Here is a 23,008-nt window from a genome sequence, read left to right on the forward strand (position 1 = left end):
TCAACTGAATTTTAGCCATCTAAAGATTCTGATGGCGTTTCCAGTAAATTTAAATGCTGAGCTACTGCTATAACTATCTCTCCTTTCCTCATGCAAGGAGGCAACTCCAACTCCAGCTTGTCTGCTAATTCCAACAGCCTAGCCTTAATCACCTTTGGTAAAACCCCCAAGGTCAATTCTTCCACCTCCATAAAACTCTTGGTGACTGAAAGAACCATTGCTATCCCAAGTACTATTTAAACCAACCAAATTCAACCCCGGAACAAAAGACACCAATATCCACCACTGCCAGTTTAGAGTCCAGAAACTCTAATCCCAATTTGGAATTACACAACAAATTTCACAAAGAGCCCTCAATCTGTTATGGACTAGGCCAGACCCCCTCAAGACACTGCAAGAAAGTAGCCCAAACCCTAACTTTACTAGTTGTTTTAAGGAGGCATAAAGTGATTATTCCAGGAGAGAATCAGCTAGTCAAACCATTTAGTTTCAAACAAAACAGAATTTATTGGGCAGCACGGTGGTTAGCACTGCTGCCTCAAGGCGCCAGAGACCCGGGTTCAATTCCCGCCTCAGGTGACTGACTGTGTGGAGTTTGCACGTTCTCCCCGTGTCTGTGTGGGTTTCCTCCGGGTGCTCCAGTTTCCTCCCACAGTCCAAAGATGTGCAGGTCAGGTGAATTTGCCATGCTAAATTGCCCGTAGTGTTAGATATGGGGTAAATTTATGGGTGGGTTGCACTTCGGCGGGTTGGTATGGACTTGGTGGGCCGAAGGACCTGTTTCTACACTGTAAGTAATCTATTTACAAGATGACTGAATGAAACACAAACAACAAATAACTCAAGCAACCGAAAAACAACAGCAAACCATCCCAACATAGCGAAGCTGTTCCAAGCACTTGCAACAATCCCCATAAACACCTTTAGCACGAAAGGTAAAATCAAACTCAAGTTCTTACAGGATAGAAGTCAGAGAGAGTACCAGCCTGGATGTGATTCTGGGTCCAGCAGCATTTCCACACTACTGCATAAACAAAAGCCAAAACCAAAACCAAAGGAGAGCTGAGCTGGGAGAAATGGCCGCTCCCCTTTCATTGCACTAGTGTTTTTATTTCTTGAAAGCCTTTTGCCTGAGGCAGTCACTGTTAGCTATTATCAAACTGGCCCTAAAACCAGTCAACCTCCAGACTTTTCGGAATCTGTGTCACTTACAACCTCTCTGAAAAAAAACACCCAAGGACTGCATAACTTTGTTAAGGAGCAGATTTGTCGCATAGGCAATGATAAATTGTCAATGACTAAAGAAATCAACCATTCAGAACAGCAGGGTTTGTTTTTGATGTAGGAAAAGTTCAATAACTGATGAAGAGAGTGAATTTTCTTTTATTTTGCAATATTTGGTTTTCAACATAGGATTTTTTAAAATTAAGTCAATTCCAAGGACTCTGAAAGAGCAGTAAAACATTTTCTACAAATGCTAAATTGAATACAGACAAGTTACATGAATTCATGTGACAAAAAAACTAATCAAATCAGGGATTAATTATAGCTTGAGAATTCATCTGGTGCATCTAGTTTTTTTTAAAACACCACTCAGGAAAGTTGCCAAAGAGATCTGAACTCCTAATTTGGAGAATGAAAACAGTTAGGAGCTATAGATTAAAATGTATTCAATGTTGTTAATATTACATTTAGCAATTGTACTGTATTTATATAATTGCAACTCAGAAGAACTCCACTAAGGCAATTACTTATGTAAACATCTCAATAAGTGGCAATGAGACATCTGTGCAGTATACACATTTCTCCCACCCAAAGCCATTCCTCCATTTATCTTTCCATACACTGAGAAAATGCACGTTTTAAATGGCATAAAGCAACAAGTGCCTGACTGTTAAAGTTAAGCATCACAATACGGTCACCGAATTTTTTTAAAAGCAGCAACAACATAATTGCTGACAACTCAGAAACCAGTGACATTCTCAGACAAGAGACAGAGGAATATACTCTGCATGGTTGCCAAATCCATTTGAGCATTGGTGCAGCATCCGACTCTCAGTGCAATTTCACAAGCACCTAAGAAAGCAGTGTTATCTGAGTAGAAAGGCTAGCCCATGTTCTGCCTGTTGCCATATCCACGCCTATGTGTGTCCTTCCAGTCATCCTTGTCACGTGCGATTTTCAAGGCCTGTTCATCATCACTCTCGTTATCATTCTCTGCCTCTTGATCTTGATTGCCCTCTTCACCTGGAACAAGAAAGTTTCCAATATCAATTTGACATCTATCAACTACACCAACAAAAGTTAAATGAACCATACGACGTGGTTCAAATAAGTATAAAGTTGCAAAGTTTAGAATTCCATTGATGATCTGGACTGAGATAACTAAGCCAAGCCCACGTGCCTCTTGATAAGGGAAGACTTTCTAGAATTGGAATAATATCAAAAAGGCTCAGAAGAACTAGAACCTTGAAAGCAGAAGTGTGAGGAAGGTGACCCCAATATCCAGCAAAACTCTGGAAGTATCTCAACAGTGCTGGAAACAGCTGCACCCAACACATTTGTGGGAAAGGGTTGCAAGCATTACCAATTTAAGTGTTATTGGCTCCTGTTAAACTTCTGTCCTCTAATTCCTGAATGGCTCAATCACTACTTTGCCCAACATTGGCTGTTCCATATTCCTATGCTTCAGTGCAAGAATTTAATGTTCTCCTCAAAATAACATATCTAAATTCTTTGCTGCATGTTTTCAATTTCCTAATGTACACACACATGCCAAATGCTAAGAGCACACTAGTGAGGGTGCTGATCTATATGACTTATAATGGATATAATCTTACATAAATGGAAAAAATCCATAAACTTCAATGAATATTTGAATAATTAGGTTTGACCAAAAGAAATCATAGGATCTTTCACAAACACTGCCTCCTGTGCCAGAGGAGTCTCTCGGGTATGGTGAATTCAAAGCAGCAGTTGGTTGGCTAAAACATCCAATTTCTCAATCAATCAAAATATCAGGATGCAACCAGTGGGGTTCCAAGAGGATCTGTGTTAGAGAATCAATTATTCACATTCTTTATTAATAACTTGGATAATGGGTTAGAAACTCATAAAGCCAAATTTGCTGATGACAAGTTAGGTGGCACTATGTGCATATAGAATCATAGAGGATGGAAACAGACTCTTTGGTCCAACAGTCCACACCATGTTCCCAAATTAAACTAGTCTCACTTAAAATTACTAAGGCACATTGATAGATTAAGTGAACAGGTTAAATTGTGGCAAATGGAGTTCAATGGAAGCAAGTAAGAGGTTATCCACTTTGTACTGATAAAAGTACAAATACAAGACGAAGTTCAGAAGCGTAGATCTTTAAAATATCACAAACAGAAAATAATCAAAAAAATTAAAGGAATGCTGGCTTTTATATCTCAAGGATAGGGATACAAGGATGCAGAAGTTATGCTGTGGCTTTAAAACACCCTGCTAAACCCCACTTGGTGTACTGAACAGATCGGGGCACCACAATTTGCAAAGGATACACCGGCCTTGAAGGGAGTACAACATAGGTTTACAGACTATGTAAATTAGGCCCGTTTTCTCTGGAATTCAGAAGGGTAAGGGGGATCTGATTGAGCTACAGGGCTGAGAACTTTAAGATTTTGTGAAAAAGTGAGATTTTCAAGAAAAACGGAATAATTAAAGGTAATGCTACAAATATTGTTTCCTTGTAACAAGTAATTTTTAAACTTTATCTTCTAAGTTTCTGCTACTCATTTTAAAGTTAGATAGATTAAATTTATTCTGCTTAAAAGTACTTAGAGCAAGTTAACAGAAAATCTTGTGGTTAGATTGTAGTCACATTAGAAGTTTCCCTGGATAACACTCACTAGTATTGTGGACGCTTGTCTTTACAGAAGGAGCATGAAACAGACAGACCATTATGTTGAACTTGAAGAAGAAAATCTTGTTAAGAGATTAGGAAGTGTACACAGATATAAAATTTTGCAACACAAATATGCAAGGGCAAGAAAGGTGTAAGGAGAATGGGCATGTGGTGGGGAAAGAGTCTTGACGGAGGGGGAGATGTAAGGGATGTCTGCAGCTGGCAGACCTTGGTGTGGAGGCATATTATGGAATGTGGGCTCTTTAGAGAGGCACCTCTGACCCTCTTTCTGCCCAAGAATGGTAACTGCTAGGTTTCTCTTTGCTATGAATCTTTCCTGTCAGCCTCAAATGTAAAGTCACTCTTAAGTTGTTAATAACTGGTCACTTAAAGGCCTTAACTAATGTGAGGATGGGCATGCCATTCTGGACCTCAACCGCTTCACATAAAATCATGGACAGGCTTGGGACGCATGGAATTGCATCAGGAAAGACAACTGGGAAATTTTACCGCTCACTCCATCTGCAAATTTGCCAATGGGACACAATGAAATTCTAGCCAGAGGTTTTGATGTTACTATTCAACATGAAAGTCAGAAATCAATTGTGAAATGCAAAACTGTTAAATTACAGACTATTGAAATTTTTGGTTAATATATCTGTTGCATAATTAGGATCTAGTTGATAATTTTAACATTAACATTAAGACTAATTTTTTCAACTCAACTTTTGTTTCATTCTTAGGTGATAAAGAAGAAAAAAAACCTTGAATATGCAGTGTTACTGCATTATCACAAGGTAAATTGCGCAGAATCATTTGCAGGTCTTCAATATTTGTGGTTCTATAATATTTGAGATCAATAAAGCTCAACTGCTGGCATTTTAGAAAAGGCATTGCACCAAAAATTATGCATCAAAATGGAATGGATCAAATTATTCCGTATCAAAACACATGACAGGACTATTCCTACCTGGACAGCTTCTTGGAATACCCTGATCAGGCAGAGCACCCTGCTTCTTATGTTGTTCATACCAATCATCAACAGTCATAGTAGGAAGACTTGGGTAACCAGCACCAAACACCCTGGAGACAAATCAGAATATTTATGAATAACAATTATGAAAATACAGGTTCAACTGGAATTGTCATTAAGTGTACATCATTTTAAGTGGGCCTTTTTCAGCTGAAAGCCTTGTTCACACTAATGTGCAATATCCACTATATCTATTTGTGCAATATTGAAAATAAAATAAAACAAACAATGAACAAATATCACGACTTAGAGTTAATGCTTCCATATAGAATACTGCTGATTTGGTGGCCCTTAGCAGATTTCATACTTTACTATGCAACCCTGAATGTTTACCTTTTGCCACCAAAACTAAATAAAAATTTGAGTTATATTACATAGCATGTTAAAATTTCAAAGAAACAACTTTCAACCAAGAAAACTAGTTTGGAGGTGTGATATCAGATGCATTAGTCTATCATTATGCGGTTCCTTCCATTCTGTAGCAACTATTATCCAAAAGTAATTTTACATTGGTGTAATTGGGTAATAAACACTGGTTTAAGCCAGTGATGCCTACACTCCATGAATGAATTAAAAAAAACTTTATGAGCTGCGGTGTCTAGTATGCGTTAAGCAAACATTCATATTTCATCAATGTATACTGCACAGAAAGATGTCCTTTATGGCCTTTAAAAAAAAATCACTCATTTGTGGAAATTGCAAGTCCCTTGTTACACCAACACTGGGAACAAGGGACTTGCAATCAATGTTAAGAGGGCAGGCATTAAGAGTCACTCACATTGTACAGCTTTCGAGTTACTTGACTGGCCAGTTAAGGATGGCAGATTTCCTTTCCAAAAGGACAGGAGTTTTTTCAATAGTGGTTTCATGGTTAGCTTTTTATTCTAGTTTTGTTTTATTGAATTCAATTTCCCCATCTACAATGGTTGGATACAAACAATGTCTTCCAAACATGAGCCTCTTGCGTACCTGTTCAGTGACATTCGCTAGAATAATCCAAACACTCCTGTAGAGTATACTACTTTAAAAATTTATTTCATCTTCCCTTAAAAGATTAAATGGCCACAACCACTCCTGTGGTAAAGCATTAAAATTTCCATTTATCCTTTGCATAAATGAGGTTCTAATGTTTACCCCTTTGTGCAGAACACCATGGACCAGGTTAATAGGGGTGAATAGATTGATGTTAGGAAAGTGGATGTGCTGGAAATTTCGAGAAGCATCAAGATAGGTAAGTCCCCAGGGCCTGATCAAATATATTCAAGGTTACTACAGGAAGCGAGGAATGAGATTTCTGCGCCTTTGGCAATGATCACTTTTGCATCCTCACTTTCCACGGGAGTAGTACCGGATAATTGGAGGGAGGTGAATGTTGTTCCTCTGTTCACGAAAGGGAAAAGGAAAATTCCTGAGGATTACAGACTAGCCAGTCTTAGTCTGTGGTAAGGTACTGGAAAGGATTTAGGACTATTTGGAAAAACATAGTCTGCTTAAAAATAATCAGCACTGCTCTGAGAGGGGCAGGGTATGTCTCACAAATCGTTTTGAGTTCTTTGAAGATATGATAAGACAGTTGACAAAGGTGGAGTAGTGGATGTGGTGCATATGGATTTCAGTAAGGTATTTGATAAAGCTCCCTATGGTAGGCTTATTCATAAAGTTAGGAGGTATGGGATACAGGGAAATTTGGTTGTTTGGATACAGAATTGGTTGGCTGAAAGAAGACAGTGAGTGGCAGTGGATGGAAAGTATTCCGCCTGAGGTCGGTGACCAGTGGTGTCCTGCAGGGATCTGCTCTATGTAACTTTTATAAATGACTTGGATGAAGAAGTGGAAGGATGGGTTAATAAGTTTCTTGATGACACAAAGGTTGATAGTGTTGTAGATAGCCTCGAGGGCTGTTGCAGGCTACAACAAGACTGACAGGATGCAGAGCTGGGCTGAGAAGTGGCAGATGGAGTTCATCCTGGATAAATGCAAAGTGATTCATTTCGGAAAGTCGGATTTGAATGCTGAATACAGGGTTGAAGACAGGATTCTTGACAATGTGAAGGAACAGCAGGATCTTGGGGGCAACATACATAGATCCCGCAAAGTTGCCAACCAAGTTAAGAGGGTTGTTAAGACGGCAGATGGTGTTTTGGATTTCATTAACATGGGGGATTGAGTTTAAGAGCCGCAGGGTTTTGCTGCACCTCCATATGACCCTGGTTAGGTCACATTTGGAATATTGTGCCCAGTTCTGGTCGCCTCATTATAGATGCTTTACAGAGGGTACAGAGGACATTTATCAGGATGCTGCCTGGATTGCCGGCTTGTCTTTGAAGAAAGGTTGAGTGAGCTAGGGCTTTTCACACTGGAGAGGAGTAAGAAACAGGGGTGACTTGATAGAAGTGTACATGGTAGTAAGAGGCATAGAGAGAGTAGATAGGGTCATAATTTAAGATGATTGAAGGAAGGTATGGGGAGATGCCAGAGGAAGGTTCTTTACGCAGAGAGTAGTGGGTACGTGGAATGCAATGCCAATGGTGGTAGTAGAGTCAGAAATATTAGGGACATTTAAGTGACTGCTGGACATGCATATTGACGGCAGTAAATTGAGGGCTGTGTAGCTTAGGTTGATCTTGGATTAAGATAAATGCTCAACACAACATGGTGGGCTGAAGGGCCTGTACTGTGCTGCTCTATGTTTATGACACCTTGCCAATGATTGCTAAAAGTTAAGGAAGAGATCTTTTCAATGATTTAAAAAATATCCATCCTATATTTTCCTTAGCTATCTCCAGTCTCAAGAATGTAGCCCTGGCTGTTTAGTCTCTCTTTATAGTTTCCCATTCTGGCATCATCTTGTTAAACATATCATAAATGCTCACTTTGCCTTCTATGTCCTTAAAATGGAGTACCAAAAACTGCACTTGATATTTCAATTATGGTTTAACCAATCCATTGGCAAAATTAGGATTACATCCTTTTATTGGAATACTTTTAGGATCTATGCTCCTTTAAAAAGCAATCCAAAATACTGCTGGCTTGTTTTATTTAGTTATGTCTTAGAATCCCAATGTCTCTGCACGTTTGCATCTATTGACCACATGCTCACTTTTTGTTTTACCTCCCAAATTAAATTACCTGACATTAAATTATATCTGCCACATGTCTAAAAACCAAAAGAACTGTGGATGCTGTAAATCCGAAACAAAAACAAAAAGCTTAGTAAGCCTGGCAGCATCTGTGAAAAGAAATCAGAGTTAATGTTTTGGGTCTGGCAATGCTTCCTCAGAACTACCTCCTGAATTTCTGAGCCCTATTAAGCCAATTGATTTAGCCATGAACTGTTTGGAGGAGGGGTCACTGGAACTGCAACGTTAACTTTGATTTTTCTCCACAGATGCTGCCAGACCTGCTGAGCTTTTCCAGCAATTTCTATTTTTGCTCCTGCTGCATGTTTGCTCATTTTGCTAACTTGTACACCCTTGAGGTGCATTTTACAGTTCTCTTTACATTTCTTTTAAGATTCTTGCTTGACTTGGTCTGGACAAATATAGAAAACATAAAATTCAACACATGTATGTGAATGTCAATTCAGAACAAGACTGAGTTTGACTCTGCTGTCTCCTTTTAAGCAAGGAGGAAAAGGGAGGACTGCAGATGCTGGAGAACAGAGTCGAAGAGTGTATTAGTGTATTCACCCCATCCAAATTTTCTTCCTAAAAGAATAGTGCACATTACCATAACTCCAATATCCAACCCCACCCCCCACCCCCACTCCAAAGCGGCCATTCTTCACATTCTGAAGAGCAGGAGAATCAATGTTTCAGGCATTAGCCCTTCATCAGGAATGGTTTATGCCCGAAACATCGATTCTCCGGCTCCTGGGATTCTGCTTGACAGCTGTGGTTTTCTAGCACTACACTCAGTCTCCTTTCAAACAAATCTGATGGTGAATTCCTAATCACTTGTGAAGAACTGCTGCTTTGCTGAGATAAAGTAGCCGGTGGTGAGGGGAGGTGAGCGGACATTGAAGTTATGGTAATGTGTACTATTCTTTTAGGAATAAAATTTGTATGGGGTGAATAAAATGACAAGAAAAGAAAAAGCTATTCACAAAATTGTAAGCTTTTTGGTCACAGAATTTAGAGTAGAGATTAGATTTTCAATAGCACTCTGGTTTAGCACTTACTTGGCTTGGACTGCATCTTGAGTAAGGATAAACGGTTTCATGGGAGGTCTTTGTGGTCGAGTGGCCTGAGGCTGAAAAAGACCATTAGTTTTATGTGGGTAATCAGAATTGTCTATAAGTATCGTAAAATAAAATTTCAAATCCAAAGTCATTGCAAATACTCAAGTTCACAACTGTACTTATTTATAGCATGAAAGTAAGAAACTGCCTGTTAAAAATACTCTCAAAACACCAAAGTTTTGCCATTAAATTTTAAATGTCAAGTTTCCATTTTGTTAAAGAATGCTTAAGGATGCTTCCAGAAAGTGTAACGTTTGCAATGAATTTATTTTTCATTACAGTAAAACATACACCAACAGTTTCAAAAGCTTAGGTACATAAGAAATACATGCACGAGTGGGCCATTCCATCCTTCAAAACAAATTGGAGACAGTGCAGAAGCACCCTACAGGAGGGATGAGAAACATCAGTTACGAGGATAGACTGAAGAAATTGAGACTGTTCTCCTTACAGAAAAGGAGATCTGATAGAGCTTTTCAAAATTAAGAATGGGCTGGATACTGTAGATCAATCCATATAACAGAAACAATAATGAGAGAGCACAGACTTTAAGTGATTTGCAAAAGCAGCAAGATTAATACCAAAAAAAAGTTTTCATTCAGCAAGTATTTAGGATTTGAAAGGTATTACCTGGAAGTGTGGTGGAGACATGTTCAATTGAGGCATTCAATACAGCATTGGATGATTATTTAAATAATTGATAGGTTTGGAGAATGCAAGCTGTAAATACATTGCAAGGTTCTTTTATGGTCAAATAGACATAGTAAGTTGAAAGTTTACATCCATATGTTTTTAAACTTTGTGACATATATTACAAATAGGCAACCATGAACTCATTTCACGAATTCTGCATTTTCAGCTTTGTCACTGTGATACTGAGTAAATGACATATTATGCAATTGCCTATTTTGCATTAATCCTGACAGCCGTTATGCTCATGGAAATCTAGGAGAAGTTACAAGTGATAAATAAGATCATCTCAGAAAGAGAAAAACAAAACTAAAAAAAAACTAAGCCATCGACATAACATAGAATTAGTTTGCGGGGGGAAGGAGAGTACTTGAGTTCTTGTCACTACCAGTGCAAACAAATAGGCTAGCTTATAACCAGCCTAGCAGTGCAACTGGAACTTCGATATCTATGAGCTGTACCTATAGACACAATCCAAGATTCTGTTTCAGATCTTCTTTTCAAGGGCAACTACTTAAAGACAGGGAACTTTTAATTAAAAGCACCAATATCACAAAAACAGTTCCAGATCAGAATCACTCGTGTTATTGTCTTTAAAAAAAAGTCATATTTCGTCCTTTCGCAAGTCACTTTAAATATATGTTGTCTCATTCTTGATCCTTTCATAAGCAGACTCCCTAGCTATTTATTCCAGACCACTCATTTCTGAAAAGAGCTACTGGACAGTCCAGTAGAAGTTATGTCACTAAAGAAAATAGTTTCAACCTCTCCAATCTATCAAACTACCAGATTAAATGGAAGAAAGCCTTGTGACTCAAACAAATGGTGTAAAATATATTGCAAGAGCTACTACTTCTAGTCTTTGTTATGTAACATTTATTTACAAATAACCTTTAACACAATAGAATGTTTCAATGCACTTCATGAGAGGATTATCAGGCCAATAACCTGATACTGAGCCACATAAACTGATACTAAAATAGTCAAGCATCTGAAAGAAGCAAGTTAGACAGAAGGTTAGGCAGTTGAAAGTGTGACAGTTGCCCTTAGTAGTGTGATAGAAAGCAAGGATGCTCAAGAGAATGGAATTAGAGGAAAACAGATGTTATGAGATTGTTGGACTAGAGGAAGTCAGAGATGAGGTGGAGTAAGGCTCCTATTAGAAATAGGAGAAAGATTAAGTCACTTGGCACACACAGCTGGTTTGCCATGTAAAGTAACACTGACAGCAAGGATTCAATTCCCGCACTTGCCGAAGTTACGTTGAAGAACTTGCCTTCCCAAACTCATTGCGGGTGTGATGTCCCTCAGATTAAACTCACCATCTGTTGTCTCTCTAATGACAGAACAGCCCTATGGTCCTCTGGGACTAGTGACTTTACCTTTACCTACCCTGCCATTCAACAAGATCGTGGCTGATTTGTCCCAAGTCTCAACGTTTTTGTGCCATCTCATCATACAATTTGTAGTAGAGTAGAGGTGAAGACTATTTAGCCCTTCTCTAAATACTTTGTAATCTAGCCTTCACAATTTTATGGGGAGTACTGAATTGCAGATATTCATCCCCTCCAGAACAAATTCCTTCACACCTTAGTTTTAAATGAGTATACTCAATGCTTCACACTTATGCCAACCTCTTCTCCATCCACTCTGTCAAGCTCTCTCAGAATCTTTCATGTTTCAATACGATCACCTCTCATTACTCTAACTCTAATGAATAAAGGCCTAATTAGCTTAGATGATCTTGATAAGTTAGCCCTTCATCCCTGGAATCAGTCTTGTGAATCTGGCTTTCAACTACCAGAATATCCTTGCTTAAATACAGGAACCAGAACTTACAAAGCACTCCATGTGCAACCTCACTATCAGCCTGTGCAATTAGAGTCATCAAGTCATACAGCACAGAAACAAACCCTTTGGTCTAACTTGTCCACGCTGACCAGGCACCCTAACCTGAACTAGTTCTATTTGCCAGCATTTCACCCATATTCCTCTAAATCGCTCCTATTCATATGCCCATCTAGACCCCTTTTAAATGTTGTAATTGTATCCACCTCCACCACTTTCTTTGGCAAATTGTTCCACCCTCTGCATGAAAAGGTTACGCCTCAAGTCTTTTCTAATCTTTTACTCCTCACCTTAAACCTATGCCCTCTAGTTATGGACTCCCCCAGCCTAGGAAAAAGACCCAGGCAATTCACCCTATCTATGTCCCTCATAATTTTATTGCCTCTGTAAAGGTCACCCCTCAGCCCCCGTCACCCCTCAGCCCTCTACATCACAGGGAAACTGACCCAATAACTCAAACATCAGTCCCGGCAACCACAAGATGATTGGGTTCAAATAGTGGATTTCCTATCTGCTGGAAACATAATACAATCCAGAGACTTCTAGAATATTTCAAACAATGCCTCCACTATTTCTGCAGCCACTTTCTTTAAAATCCTCTCTGTTTCTTGTGATATAGACTCTTACTAGATATTTCCTCCCACTAGCAATCTTTGGCATGTTTACAGTGTCCATCTCTGTCCTAAAAGGCCTACCTCTTAGTCTTCGATTGGTGATTTGTGGTTCTGGTATCTCCAATCATCGAGAGCATTCTTTCTACATCTACTGTCTAATCTGTTGGAATATTACATATTTCTATGACATTCCCCTCCACTATTCTAAACTACAGTGATAGTCCTAAACTATCAATGATGTGGAGGTGTTAGCGTTAGACAGGGGTGGACAAAGTCAAAAATCACACGACACTGGGTTATAATCCAACTTGTCTGAGGAACAAGCAAGGGGTACGAAAGCTTGCAGTTTCAAAGAAACCTTTTGGACTTTAACCTGAGGTTGTATTATTTTTGGCTAAACAATCCAGTCTCTGTCCAGCATTTCAGTCCTGCCATCCCAGGGTTCAGTTGCACTTCCCAACAGCCAGAATATCCTTCCTCAAATATGGAGACCAAAGCAGGACACAATACTCCAGGTGTAGTCTTCCCAATACAGTTGGAGCAAGTCAACCCTGCTTGAATCATTTTGCTATGAAGGTCAACATACTATTTGCCTTGCACTTTCAACAAATGGTGTACTTGGACACAGAGGTCTCGTTGCATAACTTTTCCAAATCATCACCATTTAGCTATTAATCCATTACCAAAGTGGATAACCTCATACTTATCCATGTTATACTCCATCTATCATGTATTTGTCCACTAACCTAACTTGTTCAAATAACACTGAGGCTTCTTTGCATCTTCCTCTCAGAACATTTTCCCAGCCAGCTTTGCCATCTTCAAACAAACATCGAGCGATGACACATAGTTCCCCCATCTATTTAGTATATTATCAATAACCGGAGTTCAAGCACTGATCTCTATGATACCTCATTAGTCCCTGCCTGCCACTCAGCAAAAGACCTGCTTTTTCCTACTGTTTCCTGTCTCCCTGGTTCTCAGTCCATTTCAGTAACGAGCTACAAGCCCATTTGTTTTAATTTTGCAAGTTAATCTCTTATGTGGAACTTTTGATAACCTTCTGAAAAATTCAACTAAACGACATCTACAGGCTCCCACTTATCCACTCTACTAGTTACATCCTCAAAACATTCTAGCAGATTTGTTAAGACTTCCCCTTCATAGATTCACGCTGACTCTATTGCATGCCATCATTATTTTCCAAGAGCTTACATCTTTTACAACGGACTCAACATTTTTCCCACTACCAATGTCAAGCTAACCAATCTATAATTTGCTGTTTTCTTTCTGCCATCCTTCTTAAATAGTGGGGTCACATTAGCTGCCCTCCAACCCACAGGAATTATCCTAGAATCTTGGATGACCATTAGCACATTGCCTATTTCTAGGGACATTTCCTCAAGTATCCTGGCAGTTTCAGGCTATGGGCATTCATCGGTCTTTTATCCTCAATTCCAGTTTCAATTCCTGCTACCCCCGCCGACACCACAACCATGTGCTCCTCCATATTTTGGAAAGTTATTTGTGTCTTCCTCTGTGAATGCAAAACTATAGTATATAGTTAACTGGTTTGCCATCTTTGTTTCCCACTATAAATTCCTGTCTTTAAAAAAGCTGTAGGGGTCATATGCTTTTTAAAAAAATTTTCATATATTTATAGAAGCTTTTATTATTGGTCTGTCTATTCCCTGCAAGCTTACTCTTGTAGCATTTTCCACCTCTTAATCGGTTTCTTTGTTTCCTTTTGCTGGAATCTAAAATTGTCCTCAGGGCTGTGTTTTGGCTTATTTATGTGCGTCTTCCTTAGATTTAATATTAAGCCTAATTTTCTTTGTTAGCCATGGGCTGCTAAACTGAGATGAATAACTGTTGCACACCTTAAATGATCTTCATTGTTTGTCTATTTGTATTAGCTAAAATAAAAGTCGATGAATAATGACCCCCAACTTGTCATAGCGACTTTGCAAGTAACACCATCATAATTGCCTTTATTTAAATTCAAGACCTTATTGTCAGAAACAAGTCGCTCTTCATCTTAATGAAGAATTCTATCCTATTGTGGTCACTCTTCCCAAAGGCCCACACACAACTGAATTGTCAAGGATTTCTTCCTTCTTACAAAATACCCAGACAAGGAGAACTTCTTCTCTAATTGGTTTCTCTAAATATAGATTTATAAAACTATCCTGTACATATTCCAAGAATTCCTCCTCTACAATATTGCTACTCATTTGATTTATCTAACCTACATGCAGACTGAAGTCACTAAATTACAACCATATCTTTATTACTTGCATTTCTATTTCCTTCTTAATGTTTCCGCAATAGATTGGGAATCAAAATCCAACTCCTGTCATTTCTGCCCCTTGGTGTTTCTAAGGTCAACCCAGAGATTCTATTTCTCTGGAGTTAACATCCTTGCTCATAATCACATTAAATTTTCTTTTTAAATCAGCAATGCTACCCCACCTTTCCCTTTTGTCTCCTTTCTGGAAACTGCAAACTCCTGGATACTCAGTTCCCATTCCCTGTTACCCTAGAGTGACATCTCTGCAATTCCTACTATACTGTATCTAATTAGATCTATTTGTGACACTAATTCATCCATTTCATTGCAAACATCTGTGCATTAAGGCCTTGATCTTCCCTGGAATTATCTGCCTGTCACCTTATTTCTAATTCAGTGTTTTATTTTAGACCTTACTGTACATGCTAGAGCAAAAGTTGATCTCATGTAAAAGTTCTTCGCAGATCAAGATTTGAGAGTCAAGGTATTATCTGTACATAAACGTTATGATGAGAAAATGAATTTTTCTCATGCTATTATGTTTTGATGTACAATTCACACCAACGTTATGCTACGGACTTCTTAAAATTATTGTCGAATGAGCACTGTAATTAGTATAAACAGTGTGCTACAAAGTTTATCACACTATTTCCTATATGAGATAGGCCTATATGCATTTACTTCGCTACAATTACAGTGCAGTTGTTGACAATTTTTCATGGCTACAATGATCGGTGAGACTGTACGAGAATCAAATGTCTGACAATTTTATCAGAAATAAAAGCTTAACATATTAGTTTGAAAAACTAATACAACAGTAGACGAGAGAAAATGGTGGTAAATGGAAGAATTTGTCGTGCAAGTCAGAGTCAGGTGACAACCTTCCAATGCGTGCAGCTCAGTTCCCCTGTAGCATTGTGGAATTATTGTAATTCATACTGTTTCTCTTCTTTATTCGTTTAGAGATTACTTGGCTTCTGGTAATGAAACGGTACTTTGGACTGTAGCACGACTTTCAGCTCCTCAAAAGTAATATCCATGCAATAGTTGACCCCATAATTTTAACCTTAAAAAAGTCCAAAAATTCGACTTTTACATGAGTATGTACAGCATTTCTTGTCATCTGTCTCCTGAGGCTCCCACCCTTGCCATTTTAATTTAAACCCTTCCCAACCATACTCAGTTCCAGTCCTGGATAGGTACTACTCATCCAGCTTGTACTGATGTTACTTCTGTGAGAAACGGTCCCAATGTCTCAGAAATCTGAAATGCTCACCTTGCACCATCTCTCCGGCCACATATTCATTCAACATATTCTACTATTTCTATTCTAACTAGTACGTACAGTGACTGCAATCCTGAAATACTCTTTGAAGTCCCTTTTCTTAAAAAAATTAAGGCATCATCAATTGGATCCACCCCGTGAACTCCAAGTTCCTTGCCACTCTAGAACAGACGTTCTGAAATCTAGCATTAGGCAGGCAAAATAACCTTTAGGAATCTTTGTTTTTGTTTCAGCATCTACTATTGCAGAACAGTGAGGGCTAGCATCCCCAAACTATGCTAGCCTTAATACTATTTTTTCTTTTCTCCCAGGCACTTAATTAGTGTTTTTGGCCACGATGCCATGGTCAGTTAACTTATCCTTCCTGGTCTATGCCCTCATCCACACTGGGAGTAACAACACAAGAATTAACCATGTTATACTTGAGAAGATCCAAGTCTGTTCAGTAACATTCCTGTTACCTCAGTTCTTCTACACACAATGTCCGTAGTTGTGAAGTGTATAAAATGCAGAGATTAAAATAAATCACATACCCGTTTTGTTCCCTCCATTCTTTTCAAAATTTGAATTTCTTGCTCTATACTCTCAATCTCTTCTAGACTTGTGCTTATCCAATGCTGCAAATTCAGTAGATAGAATTTTCTCGTTTGCTCATCATCTGCCTTTCCACTGCAGATAACAGATTTAATCTCCTTCAATTGGGCTTCAGTTTCCTTCTTCATATTATACCTGTTTGGAATGCATTACAAAAACTTTCAAAGCACTGCTGGATAATCTGCTTTCAAGCCTCATTTATTCCAAAGTTGTTCCGTTAAGCATAAAGAAATGTATGAAACTCTCACCTTTCAATTTTAGCCTGTCTTTTACTTGCCATGGAGAGTAAACTGGATTGACTGCAGACACCAGGACTACTGGTAACATTTGACTCATTATGTTCTTCGTTGTTCTCTACTTTTTGAGGGATTTCAAATTTCATAATATTGTAATCTTTGCAACGCTTTAAGAAGTCCATGTAATAGACCTGGGCTTTCTGTACATGTTCCAGTCGCTTAGCAGAATTTCCTAATTTCATTGTGAGCGCTCCCAGGAGCACAGGCAATAACAGATATTTAACATCTGCAGTGGCTATTTCTTCCAGCTCTTCATTTCGACTGCAATTCAATGAAAGAAAATCTAAACATAAATTCAAATGCATTAAGCAAAAACTTTCAATTTTGATATTAAGTCAAAACTAAAAAAGTTAACTGATAATTTACCTTAGTGCTGAATGTAGAAATTTGCTGTGGTTGCCCACAAATAAGAAACTACATTTAAAGTTATCAATGGTGTTGAATCTGAATTGATGAGATCAGAGACCTAAATATCAGCTCTGTTTCTCTCTGTAGATTTTGCCTGACTTGCTGAGTGTTTTCATCATTTTTGTACTTCCCTACGATCTGGTTTAAAGGAACACTGACAAGATGTGTTTAGGAAGCTTCACATTTATATTTGACAGCGTTGCTGATGAAGACAATGCAAAAGTAAAAAAGCAATGCTGCTTCAGTGACCCAAATGGGAATTTTTGTTCCAAACTTAAATTGACAGAACTATTGCCAGGAATTGGAAGCCTCCTAAATTTGAAACTAATAAGCCAATTGATTTAGCCATGACCTTCTGAAGAAAGGTCACTGGACTCGAAGTGCTAACTCTACTTTCTCTCCACATGTACTGCCAGACCTGCTGAGCTTTCCCAGCAATTTCTAGTTTTCTTTCTCTACAAAGCCCTTCTCATCAAAATCTGTGACTGATGTCCAAGTTGAAAGGTGCTGCCCCAAAGATTAAATGTGATATAGTTATACTCAAAATGTTAAACTCAACCGCCAACATTGCCAGGCATGCTCTGCTCCAGGCAAAATTGATCCAGCGGTGGAGACACTATTAAAAGTAGCCCTGTGAGTTCTCAATTTAGATTTTGGATTACTCAAACATGGAAACAAAAGTAGTCATTCAGCCCATCAAGTCTGCCCCGGCATTCAATACAAATGCTCCTGATTGAACACTAATGCTTTTTATCCATTCCATCCCCATTACCCTGTAGGCCACTGAAAAGCATATCTCTTCTTCTCTGCTTTAAACATACTTAAAAGTCTGAGCGTTCACAGCCCACTGTGGTAGAGAATGCCAAAGGTTCTGGTAAAATAAATTCTCATCAGATGCAATGGCATCACATTTTTTTATATTGCGCCTTCCAGATCTAGAGTCCCCATCCAAAGGAAACATCTGACCTGCATGAATCCTGTTTACCCATTAGATACTTCCTAAATTTTAATTAGATCATCTTTCATTCTTCAAAACCTTAGACAATACAGGCCCAGTTTTCCCAATCTTTCTTTTGATAGTTTTGCCATCCTGGAACAAGTCTGGTGAACCTATGCTGCGCTCACTCTATGGCAATAAAAAATCTTACTTGAGATAAGGTGACCAAAACTGCTCACTACACACCAGGTGGGGTCTGACCAAGATCCTATATAATTGAAGCAAGACTACACTACTCCTGTTCTCAAATCCTCTTGCAATAAAAGGTCAACGTTCAAATTGTCTTTTGCTGCATTTGCATGTTTATTCCAGTAACTTATCAATAACAAACATTTACAACCTCTTATCATTTAGAAAATATTCTGTCCATCTGTTGCTCCAAAATGGGTAAGCTCACATTTCACAAAATTATATTCCATCTGCCATGTTTTGCCCATTACGCCTGTCCAAATCCTCCTGGAGTCAGTTACACTTTCCTCAAAACTTAAATTCACACTTAGCTATGTGTCATCCATAAAAGTGAAAATATTAATTTAGTCTCCAAGTAATTGATATATAGTGATCAATTGGGGCACAGGTATTGATGCACGCCCTACATCATAGGCTGCCAATGTGAGAATGAACGATTTATTCCTACTCTTTGGTTTTTCTCTATTAGCCAATTATAAATCCACGTTAATAAATCATCTCCCATCACAGGTGCTTTAATCTTTCAAACCAGCTTCCAGTGGGCAATTTTATCAAAAGCCTTCTGAAAATCCAAGTATAAATGCACATTGACCCTACTTTATAAATTATTTTAGAAACATCTTCAAAATCAAAACTCTAAGCTCAAACGCTATTTCCTATTTGCAAAACCATATCAATGATGCCCAATCAGATAATGATCATTAATTATCTTTTCATCATATTCCTTTATAATAGGTTCCAGTACTTTTTTCATTGGGCACCTGTGGTGCAGCAGTAGTGTTCCTTCTTCGTACCCAGGAGTCTGTGGTTCTAGTACCACCTGCTCCAGAGATGCGCAATAACATCATTGATCAGGTTAATTAGAAAATAACTAGATTCTAATATTTTTCCCTATTAGTGATGCAAGGCCAACAGATCTGTAGTTGCCTGTTTTTCATCTCACTCACTTCTTAAAAAGTGTAGTGATATTTGCTGTCTTCCAAACTGCAGGAAATGATTCTAGAATCTAAAGAATTTTGGGAGATAATCCCAATCAATTGACCACCTCAATAGCCACCTCCTTCAGTATTGTAGGATTATAGAAATCCTTGGAATTTATCAACTTTCAGACCTATTAAATTCTTCAGTACCATTTTTGTATTAACACTAATTTATTTTAACTTCTCGTTCTTCTTAGCCACTTGGATCTCTAGTTCTAGGAGATTTATTGTATCTTCATGAATGAAAACACTCAAAAGTAATGATTTAGCTTCTCCATTGTTTCTCTATTCTTCCAAAATGAATCCTCCTATCTGTTATAGACTCATTGCATTTTAGCCAATTTTTTTCCTTTTTTTAAACATACCAATAGGAGCTTTTTCAGACAATTTGTTTTTTTGCTAGATTCCATTCCTATTTTATTCACCCTTTCCTTATCAATTTCTTGGTCTTCTTTTGCTGTATTCTCAAAACTTCCCAAAATTATTGAAATTCTGACAATTTTGTAGGCCTTTTCTTTTGATCTTATACAATTCTGAACTTAATTTGTTAGCGACAGTTGACTTTCTTTGAGTTTGCGTGCCTTCAAGGAACATGTCTGCTGTCTGCCATGTAACAGTACTTTGACGACTGATGAAGGAGTGAGGCTCCAAAAGCTAGTGTACTTCCAATTAAACCTGTTGGACTATAACCTGGTATTGTGTGATTTTTAACTTTGTACACCCCAGTCCAACACTGACATCTCCAAATCATTGTCTCTGGCATTTTATGTGCGTTCCCAAACAGGAGGTAAAGGTGGCCATGTAATTTGAAGTCAAAAATCACTTTTGAAACCTTACCAACAAAAAAAACCAACTTCTTTTTCCACAAATGCTTCCTGATGAACTGAAATTTTTCATCAATTCCTGCTTTTACTTCCCTTTTCTACTATCTTCTCTCATGGAATGGTTACCCCCAAGTAGGCCAAATTAAGATCAGATTAACAGAAACTGAGAAACTATTGAGTTTATACACCATAATAATCTATAATTTTACATCTGGTAATAACCTTCAACCTTGATTATGAAGTCAGGAAATAAACCTTGATTCAATGCAGAGTATAGAACGGTATGCCACTAGATCAGATGTGTGAATATTAGCGTTTAGTGCAATGTTTGGCTGATTCAGAACCCCTCTGATTTCATGTCTGCTCACAAGGCAGGAATAACACAGACTGACAAGTTAGCTCTTTCCAAAAAGGAAGACAGCCGTTTCGACGTGTCTGTGGACTCGGAACTTTATTTCTCTGCGTAGATGGCACCACACCTGCTGAGTTTCTCCAGCATTTTCAGTTATTGAAACAACACCCCCTCGTCCAGACAACAGGCTGCAGGGCGACCTGTGTAACTGTAGTCTACTCGAGTCAATGATTAAAGATGGAAAAACGTGAGTAACATGAAAGCACTTAAGAGTGATACATGTTGTAATAAGGCATTGCTTGAACAGCCCAGGCTCCCATACTGCAGGCTCCTGCTGTTAATCTCTGGTTACCTGAAAAGGTCCAGTTGGTTGACCATTCGGGTGGCCTGCTCCAACAGCTCCACCCCTCGCCGCACTTTGCGTTGGTAGGTGTCCGAGTTGGACGGCTCGTTGCTGCTCTCGGCCTCCTCGTGCAGTTTCCAACCGCTCTCGAAGATGTCGGACAGTTTTCGGGACTCGGCCGGCTCTGCCTTAGAACACGTCGCGGACGCCTCTCCCTCTTTCTCAGACTCTGACATCCCCACCGCCGCCATCACTCAGAGACAGAAACGCTCCGCCGCGTCAGCCCGCTCTGTCCGGGGGAGGGAAAGAGAGCGGGGAAACGCCGCCACGCCACCCTGGCGGTGGGAGGACCGCCTTCACGTCTTCCAACCAACAGTGCCGAGCGACTGTGGCGCTGCCCTGGCGGTGGGAGGACCGCGTTCACTGTTTCCGTCTGAACGCGCCTCTCGCCCTCCGAAACTGGTTACCTGACCGCCACCAAGCGGTAGGAGGATGGCATTTCGATAATCTTCATTCCTGTCCCTTCCGTGCAGTTGCAGCGCTATCTCCTGGTCCAGCTTTGAGCATGAGTTCAGCAGACATTTGTTCGTCTCTTCTTGAGCGAGGGGGAAAAAGTCACCTTGAAAACACGTGTGAACAACAAATTTGGAAATGCTGGTGCATGCATTTATGAGAGAAAAATGAGCAACACGTAGGATGAATACTTCATCAGAAAAATAAATGTAAAACTGTGTTTCTGATTAACATTGGAATGCTTTTTAACTTTACGGCTAGCACGTTTATAACTTAAAATATATTATATTAATATCTGGAAACACATAAATTGAAGACTAAACTTAAATGCTAGCACGCTATTATCCCTTCCTCCGTGTTGTATGGCCCAGAATCGTAATTCTACTATGGAAAATGCGTCAAATTCACCCGAGGACTCCCATGAAAATTCAACAGTTAAAGAAATTCACTAACAACAAAATATCCTCTATTGTGTTGTGTTCAACAGCACAGAGACCATTCAATTTAGATGGCCAAACGCGCTTCCACATGGAATATTGCAGAATCCTAAAACCACTCTTCTGTAAAAAGACAGTTGTGTAGTGGTAATGTCATTGCACTGATAATTCAGTGCCCACAGGCTAATGTTCTTGGTTCAAATCCCACAAGGACAACTGGTGTTCAGTAAAATATTGAAAATGATTGAGTATATAATTAAAGATGTGTTGTTGCATTTGTAATAGAGCCTTGGCAAGCCCTCACCCAGAGTATTGAGTAGTTTTAGTCTTCTAATGAAGAGTGTACTTCTTATGGAGGGAATACATTAATATCCTAATTTGGAAAGAGGAACAGAGTTAACTAATCCCTGGAATGCCAGGATTATTTTAAGAGAACCATTTGAGGAAACTGGGCCTGTATTTTTTTAGACTTTCAAAGGATCTCATTGAAACTTACAAAATTCATGGAGGGTGTGACAGAATGAATGTGGTTAAGATGTTCCCTAGCTGGTGAGTCCAGCTTTAGGGTCACAGACTGGATTTTACTGACCCCTGTCAGGTGTATTTTCAATTGTTGGGGGGATGCGTTTCAATGGAATGGGTGCCTAGCCTGCCATCTTTCCAGTGCAACCAAATTCACCCTCCGTAACCGAGGGAGAATGTGAATATGGTTGAAAATAAGTGTGGCACCTATTTTATATTCACCAACTGCACCATGTTAATGTGAATGAAATAGATTTAAAATATATTTTTAGTTACACTTGATTTTGTTTGCTTGATAGGTTTCTGATTTAAACTATGGTGGAAAGAGACAAAATTTATTTTCCAGTTTGTTTTGGCACAATACATGACAAATTCACGAATCTCCAGCATCAAATTACTATTGCCATGTTTAAGAAATGAAAACTGCAAAAGGGAGAAAGAGAGAGAGAGAGAGAGCATAATTTGTTATGATGTGATTGCTAGTATGATTGCTGTGGTATATGTATCAGGCAGCCTTTGCTCCCTAGGCATTTCACTATATGTTGTGGTTCTGTTCGCCGAGCTGGGAATTTGTGTTGCAGACGTTTCGTCCCCTGTCTAGGTGACATCCTCAGTGCTTGGGAGCCTCCTGTGAAGTGCTTCTGTGATCTTTCCTCCGGCATTT

At 38.9% G+C, this 23,008-nt stretch overlaps 1 protein-coding gene across 1 annotated transcript; it reads right to left on the reverse strand.

Moving 5' to 3' along the window:
• Positions 1-1,418: 1,418 nt before the first annotated feature.
• Positions 1,419-21,187, reverse strand: igbp1 (immunoglobulin (CD79A) binding protein 1). Its single transcript, XM_060832097.1, has 6 exons — positions 20,882-21,187; positions 16,732-17,040; positions 16,423-16,618; positions 9,103-9,173; positions 4,860-4,972; positions 1,419-2,247 (listed from the first exon to the last, which is right to left on the reverse strand). Exons 1-6 carry the CDS (start codon positions 21,121-21,123, stop codon positions 2,108-2,110), a joined length of 1,071 nt encoding a protein of 356 aa, XP_060688080.1. The 5' UTR covers positions 21,124-21,187; the 3' UTR covers positions 1,419-2,107.
• Positions 21,188-23,008: the final 1,821 nt, after the last annotated feature.

This window comes from Hemiscyllium ocellatum, chromosome 11, assembly GCF_020745735.1.
Source record: "Hemiscyllium ocellatum isolate sHemOce1 chromosome 11, sHemOce1.pat.X.cur, whole genome shotgun sequence".
Classification (NCBI taxonomy): Eukaryota; Metazoa; Chordata; class Chondrichthyes; order Orectolobiformes; family Hemiscylliidae; genus Hemiscyllium; species Hemiscyllium ocellatum.